The 21,022-nt window shown below is 34.3% G+C and overlaps 1 protein-coding gene across 2 annotated transcripts in view; it reads right to left on the minus strand.

Moving 5' to 3' along the window:
- The window catches only part of entpd1 (ectonucleoside triphosphate diphosphohydrolase 1), a 40,885-nt gene that overhangs the window by 9,702 nt on the left and 10,161 nt on the right, over nucleotides 1-21,022 (minus strand). The window contains exons 1-3 of one of the 2 annotated variants that reach the window (XM_056469517.1): nucleotides 6,806-6,943; nucleotides 2,231-2,358; nucleotides 2,025-2,142 (exon numbers count right to left, since the gene is read on the minus strand). In XM_056469517.1, coding sequence (XP_056325492.1) covers nucleotides 2,025-2,142; nucleotides 2,231-2,358; nucleotides 6,806-6,809 — 250 coding nt within the window. In that variant the 5' untranslated portion in view covers nucleotides 6,810-6,943. Of the gene's footprint in view, nucleotides 1-2,024; nucleotides 2,143-2,230; nucleotides 2,359-6,805; nucleotides 6,944-21,022 lie in introns of those variants that run through there. The other variant, XM_056469516.1, reaches the window with a different exon arrangement.

Consider the following 21,022-nt stretch of genomic DNA (forward strand, 5'->3'; position numbering starts at 1 on the left):
TTTAGAAGTTCAAAGCAACTTGAAAAAAAGTGAACCGTTTCAGATAAGTCTGTATCATTTTGAAAGTAACTTTGCAAAATCATTGGTCAGTGGTGATTATGCAATACAAGATTCCCACTCTGTCAAACGTATGAAGCCCTAATTTTTCCTGACATTCACAAAAAGCTGAATTTCCTTTATGAAAAGAAAAACAGGCAGCTGTTGTGTTGAGCAGTCCCTCCAAAATTCTGTGATTTCTAAATTTATTGCAAAAATCAAGCAAATGGAGCAAAATTTTAAGGAATTGCTGCATATTTTGAACAGACGTGACACGTTCAACATATGTTCAAATTCCTTCCGCACCATCTGCATTGTTTTATATTAAATAACATTATATTTGCATATCGAAAGTACCCTTTAATGTGAGATATAATTGTCATAAACACAGCATTGCACTGCCTTGTTCCTTAAGTGACCCACTTTAGATGTGTCATGTGACATTACACTGTAAAAGATGATTTTCTTACTTAGATTTTTTGTTTTGTTTTTAGTCCAAATATTTAAAAAATCTTATATCAAGAATTTTCTAGACAAGCAAAATATATTTTCTTGATTTAAGAAATAATATGCCAAAATGAGTGAGTTTTTTTCTTAAAACAAGCAAAATAATCTGCCAATGGGGTAAGAAAAAATCTCATGTCAAAGGGAAAAACAAGATTATTCTTTAGATATTATTTTGCTTTATTTTAATGGAAAAATTCATTTAATATTGGCATATTATTGCAGAAAACTAGACATTATGTTTTGCTTGCCTAGAAAATGCTTCTTGATATAAGAATTTTTAGATATTTAGAAACAAGACAAAAATCTAAGTAAGAAAAGCATTTTTTGCAGTGTCTCGCAATGTGTATTCAGCCAAAGCCTGATTGAACAAGGCCATGTTCACTGTATTGATTTCTAAAAAGATTCCAAGCTATTGTTAAAGAGATTTAAAGGAACACTCCACTTTTTTGTGGAAATAGGTTCATTTTACAAGTCACCTAGAGTTAAACTGTTGAGTACCATCTACCATTTCTGAATCCATTCAGCACTTTTAGCTTATCTTAGCATACAGCATTGAATTACACCGTTAGCATTTCGCTCAAACAAAAAGTATTAGAAAAGAGTTTATTGCTCCAGCTGCAGTCATGGTTTGGCAACAAAGTTCCTTGATTATTAGACTGAAATGAAAAGTATAGTTTGTAGACATATCGACCTAATAGCAACTTTTCACTTTCCGTCTATCTTAGTACATGATGTAACTACAGAAGTGTCAAGCTTTAAATAGGAAAAATCTCCAAAGTCATTTTCTCACTTGTAAATTTTCTTTACAAGTGTAAATTTGTGTAAATTTTCTCAGCAAAACAACACAAGAAATGCAGGAAATATTGCCATCAATATTGATCAAAGTTGCCACAAAATCAGTAATTTTAGGGCGCAATATTTATACATTTATCCCCAAAATCCAGGACTGGTTTGAGCAGTCAAAAAAAAAAACAGCCACAGACAGTATTTTAACAGGTATAGCCTGGTGACTACATTTAATTTGGTTAACAATTGGGAAGGAATAAAATAAAATAGCCTAACCATAACACATGAAAAACACGGTATAAAAATGAAAAACTTTTTGATAAATGGGAAGAAATTTTCTACTGAAAAACAAAAATCCTTGATATTCCATGACTTGGACAAAAAAAACTAAAATTCCCTGACCTTCAATGTCCGCAACAGATTGATAATATTATTATATCAATAATATTCCAGAAATCCCATAAGCTGTAGGAAGCCTAGCAATAGGTGAGTGTGGCTTTAATTTAATATTCATTAAAAATCATGCTTGACAGCTGCGGCCACTATATGGAAAAGAGCAGCTCGGACAATCTGCTAAATAGCTCCTTTTTTGATCCACAAAAGAAACAATACACAGGATTTTAAACACATGAGTTCAGGTTCAGTTTTTCAATGGACTTGATTAACCTGTGGCCAGTAAATGAGGGATCACTCACCTTTAACGTTGCATGTGTGATGCTGCTGTACCATGCCTGTGTTGTTCTCCTTCTCTGCTGGCCATTTATAGATAAACACAGAGGTGTGAGAGGAGCCGGCGTCCAGGACTATTCCATACTGTCGAGTGTACAGAGATCAATTTGTCAGTCAAATCTGCACAGATATAATGCCTTTCATTATGTTTCTCTCAGAGTTTTAGTCATACCTTGTACTTTTGGTTTAAAGGCTTGTGCTGGACAACAGAAATGGACACCATGATGACGATCCCCAAGGCAACAACAGCCATCAGAAAGATGACAGCCGGCCTGTGCCATGGGTTTTTGACTTTTACCTCTGAAATGAGAGAATAAAGAGAATGCAGGTGATTGGCAATTAATACATATATTTACAGTGCTCATTATGCTATCTTAGCACATTTTTCTGCAGTGAGGCTATCAATCATATCATTATTATTTATTATAGTTTTTATAAACTGTATTTTTTTCATTTAAATTGTGTAATCAAGCTCAGACAATTTCACATGAACAGGTCCGCAGCCAGCCTGGTGAAAGGGGAAGTTCTTTTTTCTCTAAAAGTGGACCTTTTTGCAGTTATTGTCTTAATTTTTTAATTATGAGATTTAAATACTGCATTTAGATGATATTTTAAGCGCTATTTTTAGCTGAATTAACTTGTCGGATCATATTTCCTAAATATTTAGAATAAAGAAATGACAAATATTTATTTTTATAATACAATTTATTACATTTCCGCAACGCAGTGGCGCAGTAGGTACTGCTGTCGCCTCACAGTAAGAAGGTCGCTGGTTCGAGCCTTGGCTAGGTCAGTTGGCGTTTCTGTGTGGAGTTTGCATGTTCTCCCTGTGTTTGCGTGGATTTCCTCCGGGTGCTCCGGTTTCCCCCACAGTCCAAAGACATGCGGTACAAGTGAATTGTGTAGGCTAAATTGTCTATAGTGTATGTATGTGTGTATGGGTTTCCCGGTGATGGGTTGCGGCAGGAAGGGCATCAGCTGCGTAAAACATATGCTGGATAAGTTGGCGTTTCAATCCACTGTGGTGACCCCTGATTAATAAAGAGACTAAGCCCGAAAGAAAATGAATGAAATTTATTGCATCATATATCATTGGAAAAAAAGTTTTAAATTAAAAATTGTATCCTATTGTCATTTATTAGGCAAATAACAAACTGGCCAGCACATTTAACTGTGATCAGTCAAAATTTGGTCATTTGAATAATAAAAAAAATTATAATAATAACTAAATTTTATACATTTTTCTAGCCTCTCTTGTAAAAGTGCTTCACACTTTTTATTGGTCATGTTTTTTCAAGAATAAGGTCTAAGGTTTAGAATAAAAGTTACTTGTCAAATGTTTTCTCTTTTTAAAAATACTAGAGTAGTGAAAGATGACTTTCCTTATGTCAGATGTTTTCTTGCACAGCTGGATGTTGGACTCATGAAAAATGATTGTTTGCATTGGTCAAAACTGACTAACTGAAGTTACACCAGGATTCCGCATGGTCTTAAAGCCTTTTTTGATGGGTTATTTTTACTATTTATGATGGCACAGCAGTAAAAATATAGGACAAATAAGCAAATGTATATGGGACAAATTCTGGACCTTTGTCAGTGAGGGGTGGGTCTTATATATATGTAGACAGACCTGAAGAAAACCCACGTGAACGCAGGGAGAACATGCAAACTCCACACAGAAACGCCAACTGAACCAGCCGAGGTTTGAACCAGTGACCTCCTTGCTGTGAGGCGACAGCTCTACGTACAGCATGCGCCACTGCGTCGCCCATATATATATATATATATATATATATATATAGGCTGAACCACCTGAACCCCCTCTGGCTATGGGCCTAATGAATATATGTATTAATCGGCCTATATATTGGTTATTGGCTTCAAAATTTTAAGTTATTGATTATGTGTCTTGCCCAGAATTTCAATATCAGTGCATCCATAGGTGCAATTTTGCATTTGTTTGAACAAACTTATATTGGTTTGTACAATAAGTAAAGCAGGAACTGTTTTTGAAAAAAAAAAAAGTTTAGTAACTTTAAGCTTTTTTTTTAATTACAGTTTTGGAGATGATTTTTGAGTAATTATTTTTACGATTTTTACATTCAGTTACTCTTTCAATGAAATAAATATGTATTATGAATAAAATATAAAATGAAAATATATATATAATAGAGACACTTTAACAGCCTCACTGCTTAATATTGTGCGAACTCAACAGCATAATGCACTGAAATGTTAATAAATAAAAATGGACGCATGCTCTTCATATTTATTCAACTGTATTTAGCCTTTTACATTATTAACAACACTACAACAGCATTCAAATATTCAATGCATTTATTTTTCAAAATATATAACCATGTCTAAATAATAATTGTGAAGCATACTGTGAGCACCGTGTTATGTTTGTTTGAGCGCTTTTTGAGCTGTTAAAAGAAGACTTGTCAAGTGATAATACCTACTGTCAGGTGAACGGAAAAGCAAACAGACTTTGAAAGCGTGATGGCAGTATGTATTCTGCTTGGCATTACAGATGTTGCCACACTGTGTACACTAGCAAAACCTCTAAGAGGCCCTTCATTTGTGTTTTGGTTTGATGTGGATTTTTTACAGCTCATGAGAATTTTCCGGTCCATTGAATTACTGCAAGAACATATCCAGTTCATATTTTCTCTGATGAACAGGCCATCTGTTCTGGGTGTTTCCTTGTTTTTAGCTCCAAAACCAGGGATTTCTATGCACACATGACAATTGGAGGAATGGATGGGTTGTAGTGCTGTCAAAATTGCATCCAAAATAAAAGTTAATTTTTACAAAATATAGTAGCGCATACTATGTATATTTTGTGTGTATAAATATATGCACATATGCAAGACTACATAGTATAAAACATTTGTTTACACACAAACATACATATATGAACCAACTAGAACTGTTGTTCTAACTACAACTAGAACTATATATATATATATATATATATATATATATATATATATATATATATATATATATATATTCATTCATTTTCTTTTCGGCCTTAGTCCCTTTATTAATCTGGGGTCACCACAGCGGAATGAACTGCCAACTTATCCAGCACATGTTTTACGCAGCGGATGCCCTTCCAGCTGCAACCCATCTCTGGGAAACATCCATACACACTCATTCACACTCATACACTATGGACAATTTAGCCTATCCAAATTCTCCTGCACTGCATGTCTTTGGACTGTAGGGGAAACTGGAGCACCCAGAGAAAACCCACGAGAACATGAAAACTCCACACAGAAATGCCAACTGACCCAGCCGAGGCTGGAACCAGTGACCTTCTTGCTGTGAGGTGACAGCACTACCTACTGCGCCACTGCGTCGCCCATACAGTATATATATATATATATATATATATATGTATGTGTGTGTGTGTGTGTGTGTGTGTGTAAATATATTTATTTTCTATTTACGTGTACAGTATGCATCTCTATTTACACATATGTAGGTATTACACATAAAAACACAGTACATATGCTATGTAAATACAACCTTTTATCTTGGATACTATTAATCACAATTAATCGTTTGACATTTCTAGGGTATAGTTAATATTTTGGCCGAATGTTGTATACCCTTTAAAAAGATTTTGCATGCTTCAACTTTATATATGAATTTTGCATTTAGATTGACTGGTAAATGTTTTTGTTATTGTAATATAATTTTTAAAAATACAAAATTATATAAGTTTGATTTTTTGATTTATCATTTAAATCATTTACTCAGCTGTAAACAAAGGCTTGCAATCATCTTGAATTCACCTATAGGAAAGCAGGGAATGTTGCAGTAATGAGTGAGATGTAACACCATCTCTTCAACCAATTAGAAATGGGTGATACATGTGACAAGGGTGATACATGTCCTCCATCTCATCACAGGATGATTTTGCTCAACAAGCAATAATTGCCGCCTGATATTATGAGTCCTTATTACTAGACATCTAAAAGGGTTGTTAAGAATAAAATATAGAGCACAAGTCTCTGTTGCTTCTCATGATTTCTGCATGCTTATTTTGTGAAGCAGATACATTTACACTTTCTGAGGGAAAAGGGTTTTTGATTTCCTACACAATTCATCCGTTCAAATGGATTATGCAACAGAAATCAGCCTTTCAGAATGGAACAGGCTAAGTTATATGTGTCTATGTAAAAGTTATAAACTATTAACGTGACACAAACAATTGTATTTAGATGTTTTCATATTGGTTTCAAAATGTAATTTGTGACATAATCATTCAAATGAAATTAGCTAAATGTATTTTAAATGATCCAAATCAGTAAGCAGTACGTTATATAGCCTACCATTGTTTATATAATATTCATATTACTTATAAATAACGTGGACAAGTAAATTTGATAGCCAAACATTCATGCATATTGAAATTTAAAATAATCTGTTAGAAATCTACCTCTGGTAAAATGTTTTGACACTAACATTATATAGAAATAAACAAAACTGTAATATGGCAGACACGTGGACAGCTTTCAATTAAATCTCAAACGTTACATAATAATGACCCTGGTAAATACCGTTTTTGTCCAAAAAGCACCACTAATCTGAACTATAACATAAATAGTTTGCTTCTAGTTCTTGCAAAGATAATATAGCAAGACACATTCATGCAATAAAGTTGAAAGCTGTTCCCATTTAAGACAGCATTCCGGCATTTAAATCAGCGCGCCTTGCTGCGCTTTTCACCTACCCATCAGGACGTGCGCCGGGCATCTGTTGCCGGTAAGTTCGGCGTGTCAGCGACTGTCAGCGTGGTTTGTGAAGTAAGTACCAGCCAAAACAGTGATAATCGACTCCTGCACGTTTAATTCTTGCCTATTAATACGAGTGAGCTGCTTGTTTGAGCAACGGTCGATGACACCTGTGTGCGTAGCGCTAACTACGCAACTGGCTTTTTCTTGGGAAGCGCGTTCGTGTGGTTTTTTGGGAAACACCCATTGTTCAAGTGGAGCCAAGCTTGTAGTGACGTCACGGGCAAGATCGAACGGAATTCCCTCGGTGCACCCGCTTGGAGACTAAAGAGACTTTGGAGAGCCTGAGTGAGCTGCATACAGATCAGCTCCTGTCTTTGGTATGCAAGTCAGTGGCATCCAAGTGTTTGGAAAACAATAAAGGTCTGATTGTAATCTAATCTTTTTAATTACAGCAAGCATAAACTATTTAAAATTGAGGATTTTTATTTAGGAGTAATCAAAATTTGTAAAGTGTTTGCTTAAAAGGATAAGTGGATTTGTTTGTGTTTTATTTGTGTGTGTGTATAGGGGACAGCACGGTGGCTCAGTGGTTAGCACGGCTGCCTCACAGCAAGGTCGCTGGTTTGAGTCCTGGCAGGGATAGCTGGCATTTCAGTGAGAGTTTGCATGTTCTTTCAATGCTCGCATGGGTTTCCTCTGGTTTCCCCCAAAGCCCAAGGACATGCCATTAGGTGAACTGGATAAACAAAATTGTATTGCCATAGTGTGTGAAAGAGAGAGTGTATGGGTGTTTCCCAGTACTGGGTCTGGTTGAAAGGACATCTGCTGTGCAAAACATATGCCAGAATAGTTGATGGTTCATTCCAATGTGGTGACCTCTGATAAATAAGGGAATAAGCCAAAGAAAAAAATGAATGAATATTTTTGTAAGGATAATCAGTGTAAAGAGTTATTCATTGCATCTTTAGGCAGTTCCAGGTTTTAAAATACTGGAAACTTTTTAAAATACAGCAAATGATCATCTTGTACATATTTAAAATACATTACATCTGATTGCAAATTTTTCAATGCAGCAGATTCTCATTCCCTTACTGTTCTTCACTGTACTTCCTTTTTATAAAAAAATATATAGCAAAATTTTTACAACACAACATTGCCCAAAGTGCTGAACACAATCAATACTAAATAAAATAAAACCTACATCACATACATAACAATTAAAACATAAAGCAACTCGTCAACATTAAAAAGGCTCAAATGCTAAAGAACAAAGATGGAGTTTCAGACGCTTTTTAAAAACAGATAGAGTTGGAGCATGTCTGATGTGGGGTGGAAGCCCGTTCCTCACTTTTAGGGCGATAACAGCAAAAGCCAGATCCCAACTTCACTTACACCTGGACCTTGTAACCGAAAGAATAAACTGACCAGAAGGCCTTCATGACCTACCAGGATTATATACATGTAGGAGGTCTGATAAGTAAGGTGGTGCCAGATCATTTAAGGATTTAAAAACAAAAATTAATAGTTTAAACTCAATCCGTGATCTAACAGGCAGCCAGCCCAGAGAGGAAAGAACTTGGGATATGTGCTCATACTTGCGAGTCGCTGTCAGAAGTCTCGCAGCCGCATTTTGTACTAACTGCAATCTATTCAGGGCAGGACTAATACCCACATATAGAGAATTGCAATAGTCAAGTCTTCCCAAAATAAAAGCATGGATCACCTTCTCAAGGTCATTAAAAGAGAGGAATGACTTCACTTTTGCCACAAGTGGTAAATGGAAAAAAATGGATTTAACAACTGATATTACCTGTTTGTTAAATTTCAGATCACTATCGAAATGAAAGTCTAGGTTTCTAACAACAGGTTTTTGATAAGTTGATAGCTCACCAAAACCTAATAAATGCAGAGGGTTAGGATCGCCAAACCAGACCAGCTCAGTTTTTTCTTCATTAAAAAAAAAAAAAATTGACAACAGCCAAGTCTTAACCTCGATTAAACATCTCATAGGGAGTCAAGGCCATTTTTATCATTACTTTTGTTTGTCAGAGAAAGTTAAAAATAAAACAGCTTTGCATGGTCAAACTACGTGTTAATACAACAAAATTGTGCATTTTATTTAAAGAATTTTGATAGTCTGCATTCACAACCATTTGTCTGACTGACTTAAAACTTGGCATGTTTGTCTGTGCAATGTGCCATCATCAAATATAATATACAGATGTAACTCAGTAACAGATGTTAAACTGTTGTTTGCTTAAAGCATTTTTTTTTTTCAAAATTTGATTTAGATTCTAGTTTGCTTCTCAGTGGACCAGGAATACAGCAGATGAGTTATCTGGACCAGTTTATGACAGTTTTATGTCATTTTTATAGCTTGACATACCCATTCCCTAGTGCAAAATAGATTCCCAGGATTCTCCGCAAAAAAAGAAAAGAAAAAAAAATTCATCTTTTGCATTCCATAGAAGTGAATGTTGCACTGTAAAAAATGCAGGGTTCCACACAATTCATTAATGTTGTCCACAATTCATTTGTTCACACAAATTGATTAAATTAACTTAAGACTTTTAACAAATTTATGTGGATTGAACTTAAAAAAATTTAAGTTGTCCTAATGAAATCTCAAGAATTGTGTTGTTTCAGCTTCTTTATAAATAAGTAGTTTGAATGAGCAAAAAATATTTTTATTCGTTCTGGAACATAGCATGATTGCAGCGGATGAAGAGAAGGTGTCAGATTTGTGGATAAAGTTATGCGTTCTGTAGAAGAAAGACGGTAGTGTGGGTGTGGAACAACATGAGGGTGATTTAAATGAAGGAAGAATATTATCCCTTTAATGCTGCTATCCAGGACAGATTGCTCTGTTGTACGCTTCACAACATGTTCCACCTAAATAGTTTTACTCAGTTCATTCTGTCCCTTTAATTGTCTTGAGGTGACTCTGGGTGAAAAGTGATCTATTTAAAAAGTGGTCTATTTAAATGTTAGTTTTGGTTCTATTTTCTTGGTTTCAATTGCTGTATTGAAAGACCGCTTGATGATCTGCAGTTAGCGTTTCCTGGACACAGTGCTCATTTGTGTAGCGACTAAGACCTTCAGAAACAGCCTGATCTCTCTATGTAAAAAATATGTTCTAATAGAGTGAATGTGTGTCATAGGAATGAAGTTTTGATGTGGTACTTTTACAATGTTGCATCACATGCCGTTTACAAATCCTCTTCTGTGGAATAGTAAAGTGAGGTGAGTGGGCTTGACAAACCACCTGCAGAAACACTCTTCTCTCTCTCAAAAAAAAAAAAACCCATCTCCCTTACTGTAGCACCGAATTCTTTGAGCACTTGCAGTTCCTTTGTATAATTAACACTTCCTATGTGTACTACCTCTTCGTGTTGGTTTGCTGAATGTCTCCTCAATTTAAGTCACTTTGGACAAAAGCATCTGTCAAATGAATAATTGTAAACGTGATGTGTCCATCTTATGAACACTTAAGAATCTTATCACAAGCAATAGGTGATTTTTTTGGGCTCTTTTATGAATGCTGTGAGTTCAGCCATAATACTTTTGTCACATCCAATTTATTTGGCTAATACATAGAAGAGAAGATTTCAGATGCAGCCTAAAGGCTTGTGAATTCCAGTAAGATTATCACACATGATTATTGACAACATTTAATGACACATTATTAAACAAAGGGCACTAATGTGAGTGAAAGGCATTTCATGTGACCAGAAGTGAAGAAAAGTCGCTTTAAGGGGGAGAGAAGGTTATGTTAATACAACTTTCAGCACCATCTAATGTCTGGGAGGGATATTGCACGTTCACTAGACTCATTGCCGAAACTTGCTTGGGCATGGACGTCGAAAAATATCTTGAAAAATGTTGCCATTTAAGAGATAGTTTACCCAAAAATGGATTTAATATTTTCATTATTTAATCACCGGCGGTTCATTCCGCTGTGGTGACCCCTGATAAATAAGGGACTAAGCCAAAGAAAAATGAATGAATGAATGAATGAATTATTTAATCAGCCTTCAATGGTCAACCTATTTGAGTTTCTTTCTTCAAAAGAAGATATTTTGAAAAATGCGTGTAACTGGCATCCATTGACCTCCATAGTATTTTTTATGGAAGTCGGTAGGTGCCAGGAACCAGTATTTTTCAAAATATCTTCTTTTGTGTTCACCAGACGAAATAAATTCATAAAGGATTTAAACCTCATGAGGCATAATAAATGATTAGGTAATTTCTTTAAGTGCCAGCAATAATTGTCCTGCATTTTTGTTTCATTCATCCACATTCTGTTTATCTGCATATGAACATGTGTTTGTGTTTAGATTAGCTATTTAGATTAAAGAAATTTTAAAATGATATCCTATTCCTTTGATAGGAAATCAAACGTTCAGCAGCCATTATTTCAGTCTTACATTATTTAGGAACACAGGATACAATACAGTACGTATGATAAAAATGTCAAGCCCTCATTGGTCTGTTTATGTAAAGAGGCCATATGTTATATGTCACAGTGCACAGACTGGGATACTGTCTGAGGAAAACAGCTTTACATAGAGATAATGCACCTTATAATGTACAGCTGATTTTAGAGTTGTTCAGTTTTGGAGTTCTTAAACCTAGACGAGGCTTTTCGAGCCATTCGTTTTCTCAGGAATTATGTTTTTTTTTAATACTTCGGTTTATGATTAAAATAAGTGTGCAGACAAATTTAGTTTCACAAAAAAAACCATTATAGAAGTCCTTTCAAGCACTAAATAGAATTAGTTTTTATAAAGGTAAGTGTGACCTTTTAATTCAGAATTTTTATTTTCAGAAGGATTTCATTTAAATTCTTTGGTTCTTGCAGTTCTGATATTTTTTTCCCTTATGGATTCATTTGATTATTTTAATTTCCCCCAAAGGAATACCAATATATGCTAATTAATTAAACCAGGGTTTCTGCAGGTTTCACCAAGTTAAATCTAAGACTTTTTAAGACATTTTAAGACCATTGTGAATGAAATTTTAGAATGCTAAGGATTTTTTTTTTTCAAATATCCTAGTTAGAAAGATTTTTACTTGCCCTATCAAAAATGATTTAAATTTAAAACATTTAATAATACAATAATAATAATTTTGTCCGAATGTTTTAAGTTAATTTTCAAATATATCCATTCACAAACCTTATAGCCCTTATCATAAATAAAACAAAACATATCTGTCATTTACTTTAGTCTACAATATTAATAATTTAATAATAAAAAATATAGGTCAGGACAGTATCATCAGCTGTAAATAAATGGAGAACCTTTAAGCAAATGTTACTGTAAGGAAAGTAATTAAAGGCTCTTTTTAAATAAAAAGTTAAAAGTTTTATTGAGATGGATTGTTGGCGACTGCATGGATATCAATGGCCAGATTGGGTAGCTATACATGAACAAAGGAAATTTAAGACTGTTAAAAAAAAGAATTAAGACCTCTGACACTACATGGACTTAAGAATTTAGTTTTTTAAACTTAAAATTTAGTTTTTGAGATTTAAGACATTTTAAGACTTTTTAAGGCCCCGCAGATACCTTGTTAAATATAGTGTCAGTTTTGATTTTATGATGAATTTAACACATGATTTAACAAATTAAATGACCTAAAAATGCTCTTCAAATACTGTATGGAATACTTCATTTTTATGCCTGTTGTAATGGAAGGTGCTTAGGGACAAAAATCTTTTAAGTAAATTAGATTATAACACACAGTTTGATTACGATGGTAAAATATGTCCAACATGCTATTAAATGTTGTGTCTTTTAACGAACAGTAGGGCTTTCTTGTTTGTTGTTGTTTTTTTTTATTGTGGGCATTCCTCATAGTTCAGTTGCACAATTCTGATTGGGCAGAACGAAAGTGTGCTCACTCAATTGGTTAGTAAGACTGTCTCACACACAGAATGCAGTCATGTCTTTGCTCTGGGTGGGGGAAATTATATAATACATATACATTTCATATCACCGCCTCTAGCGATTAGCTAGACGCAACGTTTCAATTTCGTTGCGATTCGAGTTCGTTTAGTTGCACAGCCCTACCGAACAGCACTCAAAAAATATTTTGGCTGCTTATTCACACTTATACTTATAATGGGCTGAATCAACACAGTTCTTGGGGTTTTGTTGAGGGGATAACTTAAATGTATCCAATCAATTCGTAAAAACAACAATTAAGCTAACTTTATTGATTTGTATTGGGACAACATGAAGGAATTGTGTGAAACCCTGCTTTTTTTACAGTAAGCTCTGTTTTATTGCTCTAAACACCAAGATTAAAATGAGCTTTGTTGTTTTTCCAGCACAATCTTGTAGCTTTCCTATTATTTATTTTTTTTTGCAATACTTGAATATTCCATTAGTACTCCATGTGGAAAACAGATTTTCTCCTCTGATCAAGACATCTTTCTTCATTTTCCTTTCAAGCCTCTTGGGAATACATTGCTTGACAGTACAGAACATTAGCAGATTGCGAGGAAAAACAGCAGGACCGCTGTTATGCTAACAAAATAACATTCAAACCCAAACAACCCAATCAATGGTCTTTTATTTACAAAGCTTCTTCTGCACTGTTCATTGCATTCTTCCAGACACCAATCCTAGATAAATGCATCATCCCTGAGCTTTTACTGGAAATGTCTTTGCGATTCTGCCAAATGCAAGTTGTTACTGATCAAGAAAGAGGCCAAAAACAATCTCTGACACCACTGGTGTGCTGCTTGCCTTTCTAAGCTATAAAACTAACTTGCATTTCCTCTTAAGCATTGGATACAAAAAGGTTTCTTTGAGAAATGTCAGGCATTTCAAAGGATGTTAGTAACCCACATATCTCAGCTGTGAGTCTTTTATTGAGACTCCACAGTGCAAACTCATACACTCAAGTAAACAGACATCCATAGATCAGCAGTTATTGAGACGCTGTCGTCATCGACTAAATCCTTTGAAAAGCAGAGTACAGCATGGACATCTTTCATTATGTCTAATCCGACTGAAGAGTCACCGTAGTTTAAATCCATGACTAAACACGTTACATCAGGTTTAGTGGCTCCTCTGTGAAGTTCTTCTGTGCCAACACGCCTCGGGTGCCTGAATTAACTTGTATGAGGTAATCAAAGTCCAGATGACACTCTTGGGACGCAGTAAATAATGGTACTTGTCAATTCACACCCTACATTGGGAACTCTGACGGTGTTTTTTTGCAACACATTCGTGAGAAAGCTTGATAGAGGTGTCAGGTTATAATGTCTTTTGAGTTATTTGCTGTTGTCATGGATCTAATGAACAAAAGCTTTTCATTTCAATAAGGAACAAATGAAATTTTAATCCTCATTCAAATGTGTGCTGGATTACAAAGTACATGGATATATATTTCCATATGGCTCAAGGGAATCTGGAAAAAGCTGCCAATCTGTTGTTCCATCCATCCATCCATCCATCTATCCATCCATTATCTCTATCTATAAATCTACCTACAGTTGAAGTCAGAATTATTAGTCCCCCCCCCACCCCCCCCCCCTTTGAATTAAAAAAAAATAAAAAATTCCCAAATGATGTTTAACAGAGCAAGAAAATTTTCACAGTATGTCTGATAATATTTTTTCTTCTGGAGAAAGTCTTATTTGTTTTATTTTGGCTGAAATAAAAGCAGTTTTTAATTTTTTAAAAACCATTTTAAGGTCAATATTATTAGCAATATTATGAATATTTGTTTTGGATTGTCTACAGAACAAACCATCATTATACAATAACTTGCCTAATTACCCTAACCTGTCTAGCTAACCTAATTAACCCAGTTAAGCCTTTAAATGTTACTTTAAGCTGTATAGAAGTGTCTTGAAAAATATCTAGTAAAATATTATGTACTGTCATCATGGCAAAGATTAAATAAATCAGTTATTAGAAATGAGTTATTAAAACTATTATGCTTAGAAATGTGTTGAAGAAATCTTCTCTCCATTAAACAGAAATTAAGGAAATTTTTTTTTAGTGTCAGCTTTGAGTGTCTAGAAAAGCGCTATATAAATGTAAGGAATTATTGTTAATTAATTATCCATCCATCCATTTATCTATCTAAGCAACACAATACGAACACAACACATTAGCAAATAGAAAATAACACTGCACATGCAGGTAAATTACACCTCTCTTCAGTAAAAAAAAAAATCTTGTGTTGGGTTGAAAATGTATTGTTTTTTGATTAAAAACATTGTGTGATTTGGATATATCTTTAATTTTTGTTTGTTTGTTTAAATCAATAAAATATACATTGTGGTTTAAGATTTTGTATTAAATAAAGTTGTATTAAATAAAAATCTCTCTTTCTCTCTCTCTCTCTCTCTCTCTTTTGTAAATTAATTTGAATTCACATCTTGCAGAACCACTTCATTTCACTTAAATAACAAAAATAAATAGCAGATCAGTCAAATTTTAGGCAGCAAATATCCAACTTTTAACCTAACCATACTGTGAAGTAATAATGTTAGCATAGGCATTTAAAACTCATGAGGACCAATGCAAGGCAGAACATAAAAAAAGAAAAAAGGCTGTAGTCAAAAGACCAAGACCCATGGTATAAATGTGGCCCTTGATGCTCTTGCTTTCACACATCACTTTTATTAAAGGAACGCTTCACTTTCTTTTTTTAAATTCTTCCAGAGTTTCTATGCTTGGTGTCATTCTCAATAGCTTACTTTCCTTTCACTCTCACATTAAAATACATTAAAAATATATTTTCTCCTTCGTAACATTAATCGTCTCTGTCCCTCTCTCAAACCCACTCCACCTCTCTCATTATACATAGCCTTGTCACTTCACACATTGATTATTGCAATTCTCTTCTCTATGGCCTTTCTCAAAAATTGCTCCATAAGCTTCAACTGGTCCACAATTCAGCTGGTTGCATCATCACCAAAACTCCCTCATTTCATCATATTTCCCTCTTCTTACAAGATCTGGCTTCCAATCAGATCCAGAGTTGAATTCAAAATCCTCCTCCATGCATTCAAGGCCATCGATAACCTCGCTCCTTCTTTTCTATCTGATCTCCTCCACATCACCACTCATTTCTGCTGATCCTCTTCCTCCAGCCACATCACTATCCCCTCTGCTCTTCTCAACACAAGAGAGCAGAGCTTGAACTGAACTGAATCTCATATCTGTAACATTGAGTCTCTCCTTCTGTTCAAATCCAGACTTAAAACACATCTGTTCAAAATAACATACTCTTTATAACTGCAGTGCTCCATTTTGTATTGTTGGTCTTTGTATTTGATGAGTTTGTCTATTTTATAATGTTTGTTTTTTAAATTGTATATATTTCTTGAATTCAGTGACCTCGATTTTCAGGAAGCACTCTTTAAATAAAATGTATTATCAATATTAGAGTTAAACAGTTGAGATCATTTTTTAATCTATTCAGCTGACCTCCAGGTCTGGCGGGTGCACTTTTTGCTTAGCTTAACATTCATTCATTCATTTTCCTTCGGCTTATTCCCTTTATTCATTGGGGTCGCCACAGTAGAATAAACCACCAACTTATCCAGCATATGTTTAACACAGCACACTCTCAGAAATAAAGGTACACGAGCTGTCACTGGGGTGGTATACCTTTTCTAAAGGTACATGTTTGTACTTAAAGGGTCCATATTGGTACCTCAAAAGTATATATTAGTATCTAAACAGTTTAAGAGGAACATTAATATGTACCCTTGAGGTATTAATATGGACCTTTTAGCTCGTGTACCTTTATTTCGGAGAGTGCAGATGCCCTTTCAGCTGCAACCCAGTACTTGGAAACATCCATACACACTCATTCACACGCATACACTATGGCCAATTTAGTTTATTCAATTCACATATACTGTAGCGCGTGTCTTTGGGCTTTGGGGGAAACCAGAGCACCCTGAGGAAACCCACGCGAACACGGGGAGAACATGCAAACTCCACACAGAAATGCCAACTGACCCAGCCGGGACTCGAACCAGCAACCTTCTTGCTGTGAGGCGACAGTGCTAAACACTGAGCCACTGTGTCACCTTAGCTTAGCATAAGTTTTTAAATTAGATTAGATCAGTTACATTATGTATTCAGACCACAGGAAAAAGAAAGTTAGGACTAGGTCGATATGGGCATAGTGATTTTGGGGCCCTAAGCAATTGCAGTCATGGGGCCCAAGTCCTGAAATGCACCATTTCTACTTTTATTAAATTTTTATTTATAATGCTGTTTATTTATTTATTTATTTTTTTACATCTCTCAATCTTCTTTTCCACATTTTAAATGAATGCAATATCTACATTTTAAATGATTAGTATTCTTAAAATGAACTAAAAATAACAAAAATTTACAACTAAAAATAATAAATATAATTTTCAAAATAAATTTCACAGCTGGACAGCTCCATGATATATATTTTATTTTGTAATTTTATTATTATTACACAAAATTACATTATTATAATAATATTATATCTTATTGTACTAAATAATTTTTGATTACATTACAATTGTATTTGTCTAACTCTCACCATACAAAATATGGTAGAAAACGATGATATATATCTATATATATATATATATATATATATATATATATATATATATATATATATATATATATATATATATATATATATATATATATATATATATATATATATATATAATTTATAAGTATAATTTATACTTCTAGATATTTATTGGGGGCCCCCAGATTTCCTGGGGCTGAAGCAGCTGCTTAGGAGGCCGCTTACCTCGTTCACTGGTTAAAATCGGCCCTGGATATGGGTAAGGAATTTAAAACTATTCTCTCATTCTCGTTCTGTAGATTTGCCCTACCTTGTCAGATTGTCCTACCTCCCATTCAAAAAGTAGGTAGCACATTTTGATGACTCCATATGCTACCCATAAAATTTTGCTACCAGTGTAAATTTTAATGTGAAGTAGTTAGATTTGAAGCTGTAATATCACCCTAACCAACCTAATCCCCAACCTCAACCTCATAACCATTCAAATACAGTGCTGGTAGCATAATCTGATGGATTAAATGTCAGGACATCGGCGTAATAATCAAGAGACTTTCATGCCATTCCACGGCTGCAGCAAGCACCTTAAAATAGTCTCCAGCTAGGTATCTTCAACAGATTTTCAGGCGCTGCATAATATCATTGTCATCTTTGGAGAAAAATGCTAAAGGTGTAATCCAATACAGTGATCTATGCTAAGCTAAGATAAACGTGGCCCGGAGATCGGCTAAATGGATTAAAAAATGGTAAAACTCAACTGTTTATAGATGTTAAATGAGCCTCTTTTTTAATTAAAATTGACTGTTCCTTTATCAGACAACACAGTCTCTAAATGCAAAAATGTAGCATTCACAAATGGGTGTTAAAATTGTCATGCTAACAAATGTGAATCCCACTTCCAGCACCATCAGCCAAATGTCAGGGGTGTTGTATAATACAATATCCCCCCATAAAATGATTTCTCTAGCCTTTCAGTTTGAAGTCATTCAAGATTTACAGTAATGCATTTCCTTTGAGTGCACATTTCCCATCCGTCTGTGAGTGATGCTTTTCCTAGAAGGGTAATAAAATAAATTGTGCATTTTGTTCCTCTTTAATATGCTATTGCTATCTAATGAAGGCCATTTGAAAGCAATTTTATGTGAGAGCCAAGAAGTGTTTTTAGTCCAGTGGGATTTGGTTATGCATTATGAGGTTCATTCACACTTCTAGAGTTATAGAGACAAGACAAGAGCCAACCGAAAGTGTCTGGTTTAGTAGTTTATAGAACTAGCACTCAAACTTTCCATAAGAGAGAACAGCTTTTTTACACACCCATGTTTGAAGCGCGTGGCAGTGTGATCTTGCGGTCAACATGGGCTTGTCAGCACAAACACATGCTTAAGAAACACAAACTCTCAGCAGATGTCTTTGAATCTGTCTAGCACTAACACTTAACGTCAAATAAAAATTAAACATAATTGCTGGAAGAAAAAAAGGTGTAGGCCTAAGGCTTTGTTTATTATGCCATTTATATTTAATTATCTGACAAGAGTTATCTTTAATAGATTTATAAAAATATGAACAACAGTTATAAGATATTTTCTAAAATGCACTTTATTCCAGATAATTACAAAAATACACGTTGGAGATATAACTGCAATAGTTTTAATATAACATAAATAAAGTACTGATATAATTATTTATTGTCTTTTTTAGTGTGCAGTTTTTAAAATTAAAAGTGAATGACATGATTTTAATTCCTCATCAACTTTATTCCATATGTATACCCCTTTAAAAGATATAAACCTTTTATATCATTCATTCATTCATTCATTTATTCATAAATTTTCCCTGAGCTTAGTTCCTTTATTCATCAGGGGTCACCACAGCGGAATGAACCGCCAACTTATCTAGCATATGTTTTACACAGCCGATGCCCTTCCAGGCTGCAACCCAGTACTGGGAAACACCCATACACACTCTTCCACACACATACACTACGGACAATTTAGTTTATTCAATTCACCTATACCTATATATACATGTCTTTGGACTGTGAGGAAAACCGGAGCACCTGGAGGAAACCCATGTGAACATGGGGAGAACATGCAAACTTTACACAGAAATGATAACTGACCCAGCTGGGACTCAAACCAGCGACATTCTTGCTGTGAGGTGATAGTGCTAACCACTGAGCCACCATGTCACCCTTTTTATCAGTTATTGCCCACATTTTTTAAAACAAGCATTTCTCTTAATTGTTCTGACTTCATAAACTTATACATAGTCTTATTTATGAGCTTAAAAGAGCTATAATAAACTTTATACAATATATATATATATATATATATATATATATATATATATATATATATATATATATATATATATATATATATATATATATATATATATATATATATATATATATATATATATATACACATACATACATACATACATGAAGCATGTAATTTAATAAACTGTTTGTTTGATCACAATAATCAATCTGTTTAACAATCTTTACAGCTTTTTTTTGGTAAAATAATCATTTAAAGGGCACCCATGATGAAAATCATCTTTTGTAAGATGTTTGGACTGGACTGTGTGTAGTATAATGTGTCCACAGTCATATCGGAGTCATAGAAACACAATAAGTCTCTTTTTTTATTTCCTGATGTTAAAATAGAATCCAAATCCCTCCTGTTTTCAGAAGACGCTTAAATCCCAGTTTGTAGACGTTATATCAGGTTTATTTTCTACATTAACATAAACGATATCCCTACAGCATTGGATATTAACGTGTATCCTGTCACATTTGGTGTGCAAAAACAGTGCAAAGTTAAACGTGCATGCTGTGTGTGTGTGTATGCTGTGTGTGTGTGTGTGTGTGTGCATGCGTGAACTTTGTAATGACATTGTGTGTGACTCATTGTTGCAACTCCACAACAAATACATCAAATAATCATTGGAAAAGTTCTTATTAGTAATTCACACAATCGTTCATGTCTGTCACTGTGCTGTTTATCTGATGCAGCCGGAGACTGAGACACTCTGACAGGCACAAAGGAATGGTGGGCAGGGAGAACTAGCTTATTTGCATTAAAGGCACAGGCCACAAAAACAGGTACGTTGTTTTCAGATCAGAAAATTCCAATATTCTGAAAGGTATAATAAATAATCTGATGGGTGTTTTGAGCTGACACATTTACAGGCACATTCTGGAAACACAAAAGACTTATCTTAAATCTTGAAAAAGTGCCTTTAGTATATATAAGGGTAACACTTTATATTGATGACTTGTTTGAGTATTAGTAGACTGTCTGCTTAATATCTGTTATATTTAATCTTAATTTATCTTAATTTAACTGACTATAAGTAACTTTGCAAGTACATGTCAACTTACACTAACCTTAACCCCAACCCAACAGTCTACTTATAATCTAATGAGAATTAGTTGGAATGTAGATGCAATGTAACTTAAATTCATCAAACGGACCATCAAAATATGTGTGCCTAGGAATCCACACATCTACACAATATGTGATGTTTGGAGCTATGAGCACACAAAATTTTTACACTCAAAATATTCTTTGTTCTGTTTAATATACTACAATGGATTTGGATATGTTAGGTTTTTTTTTTAGACCTGGTTGTCCACATAACTTATGATCTAT

Source organism: Danio aesculapii, chromosome 12 (genome assembly GCF_903798145.1).
Source record: "Danio aesculapii chromosome 12, fDanAes4.1, whole genome shotgun sequence".
Lineage (NCBI taxonomy): Eukaryota > Metazoa > Chordata > Actinopteri > Cypriniformes > Danionidae > Danio > Danio aesculapii.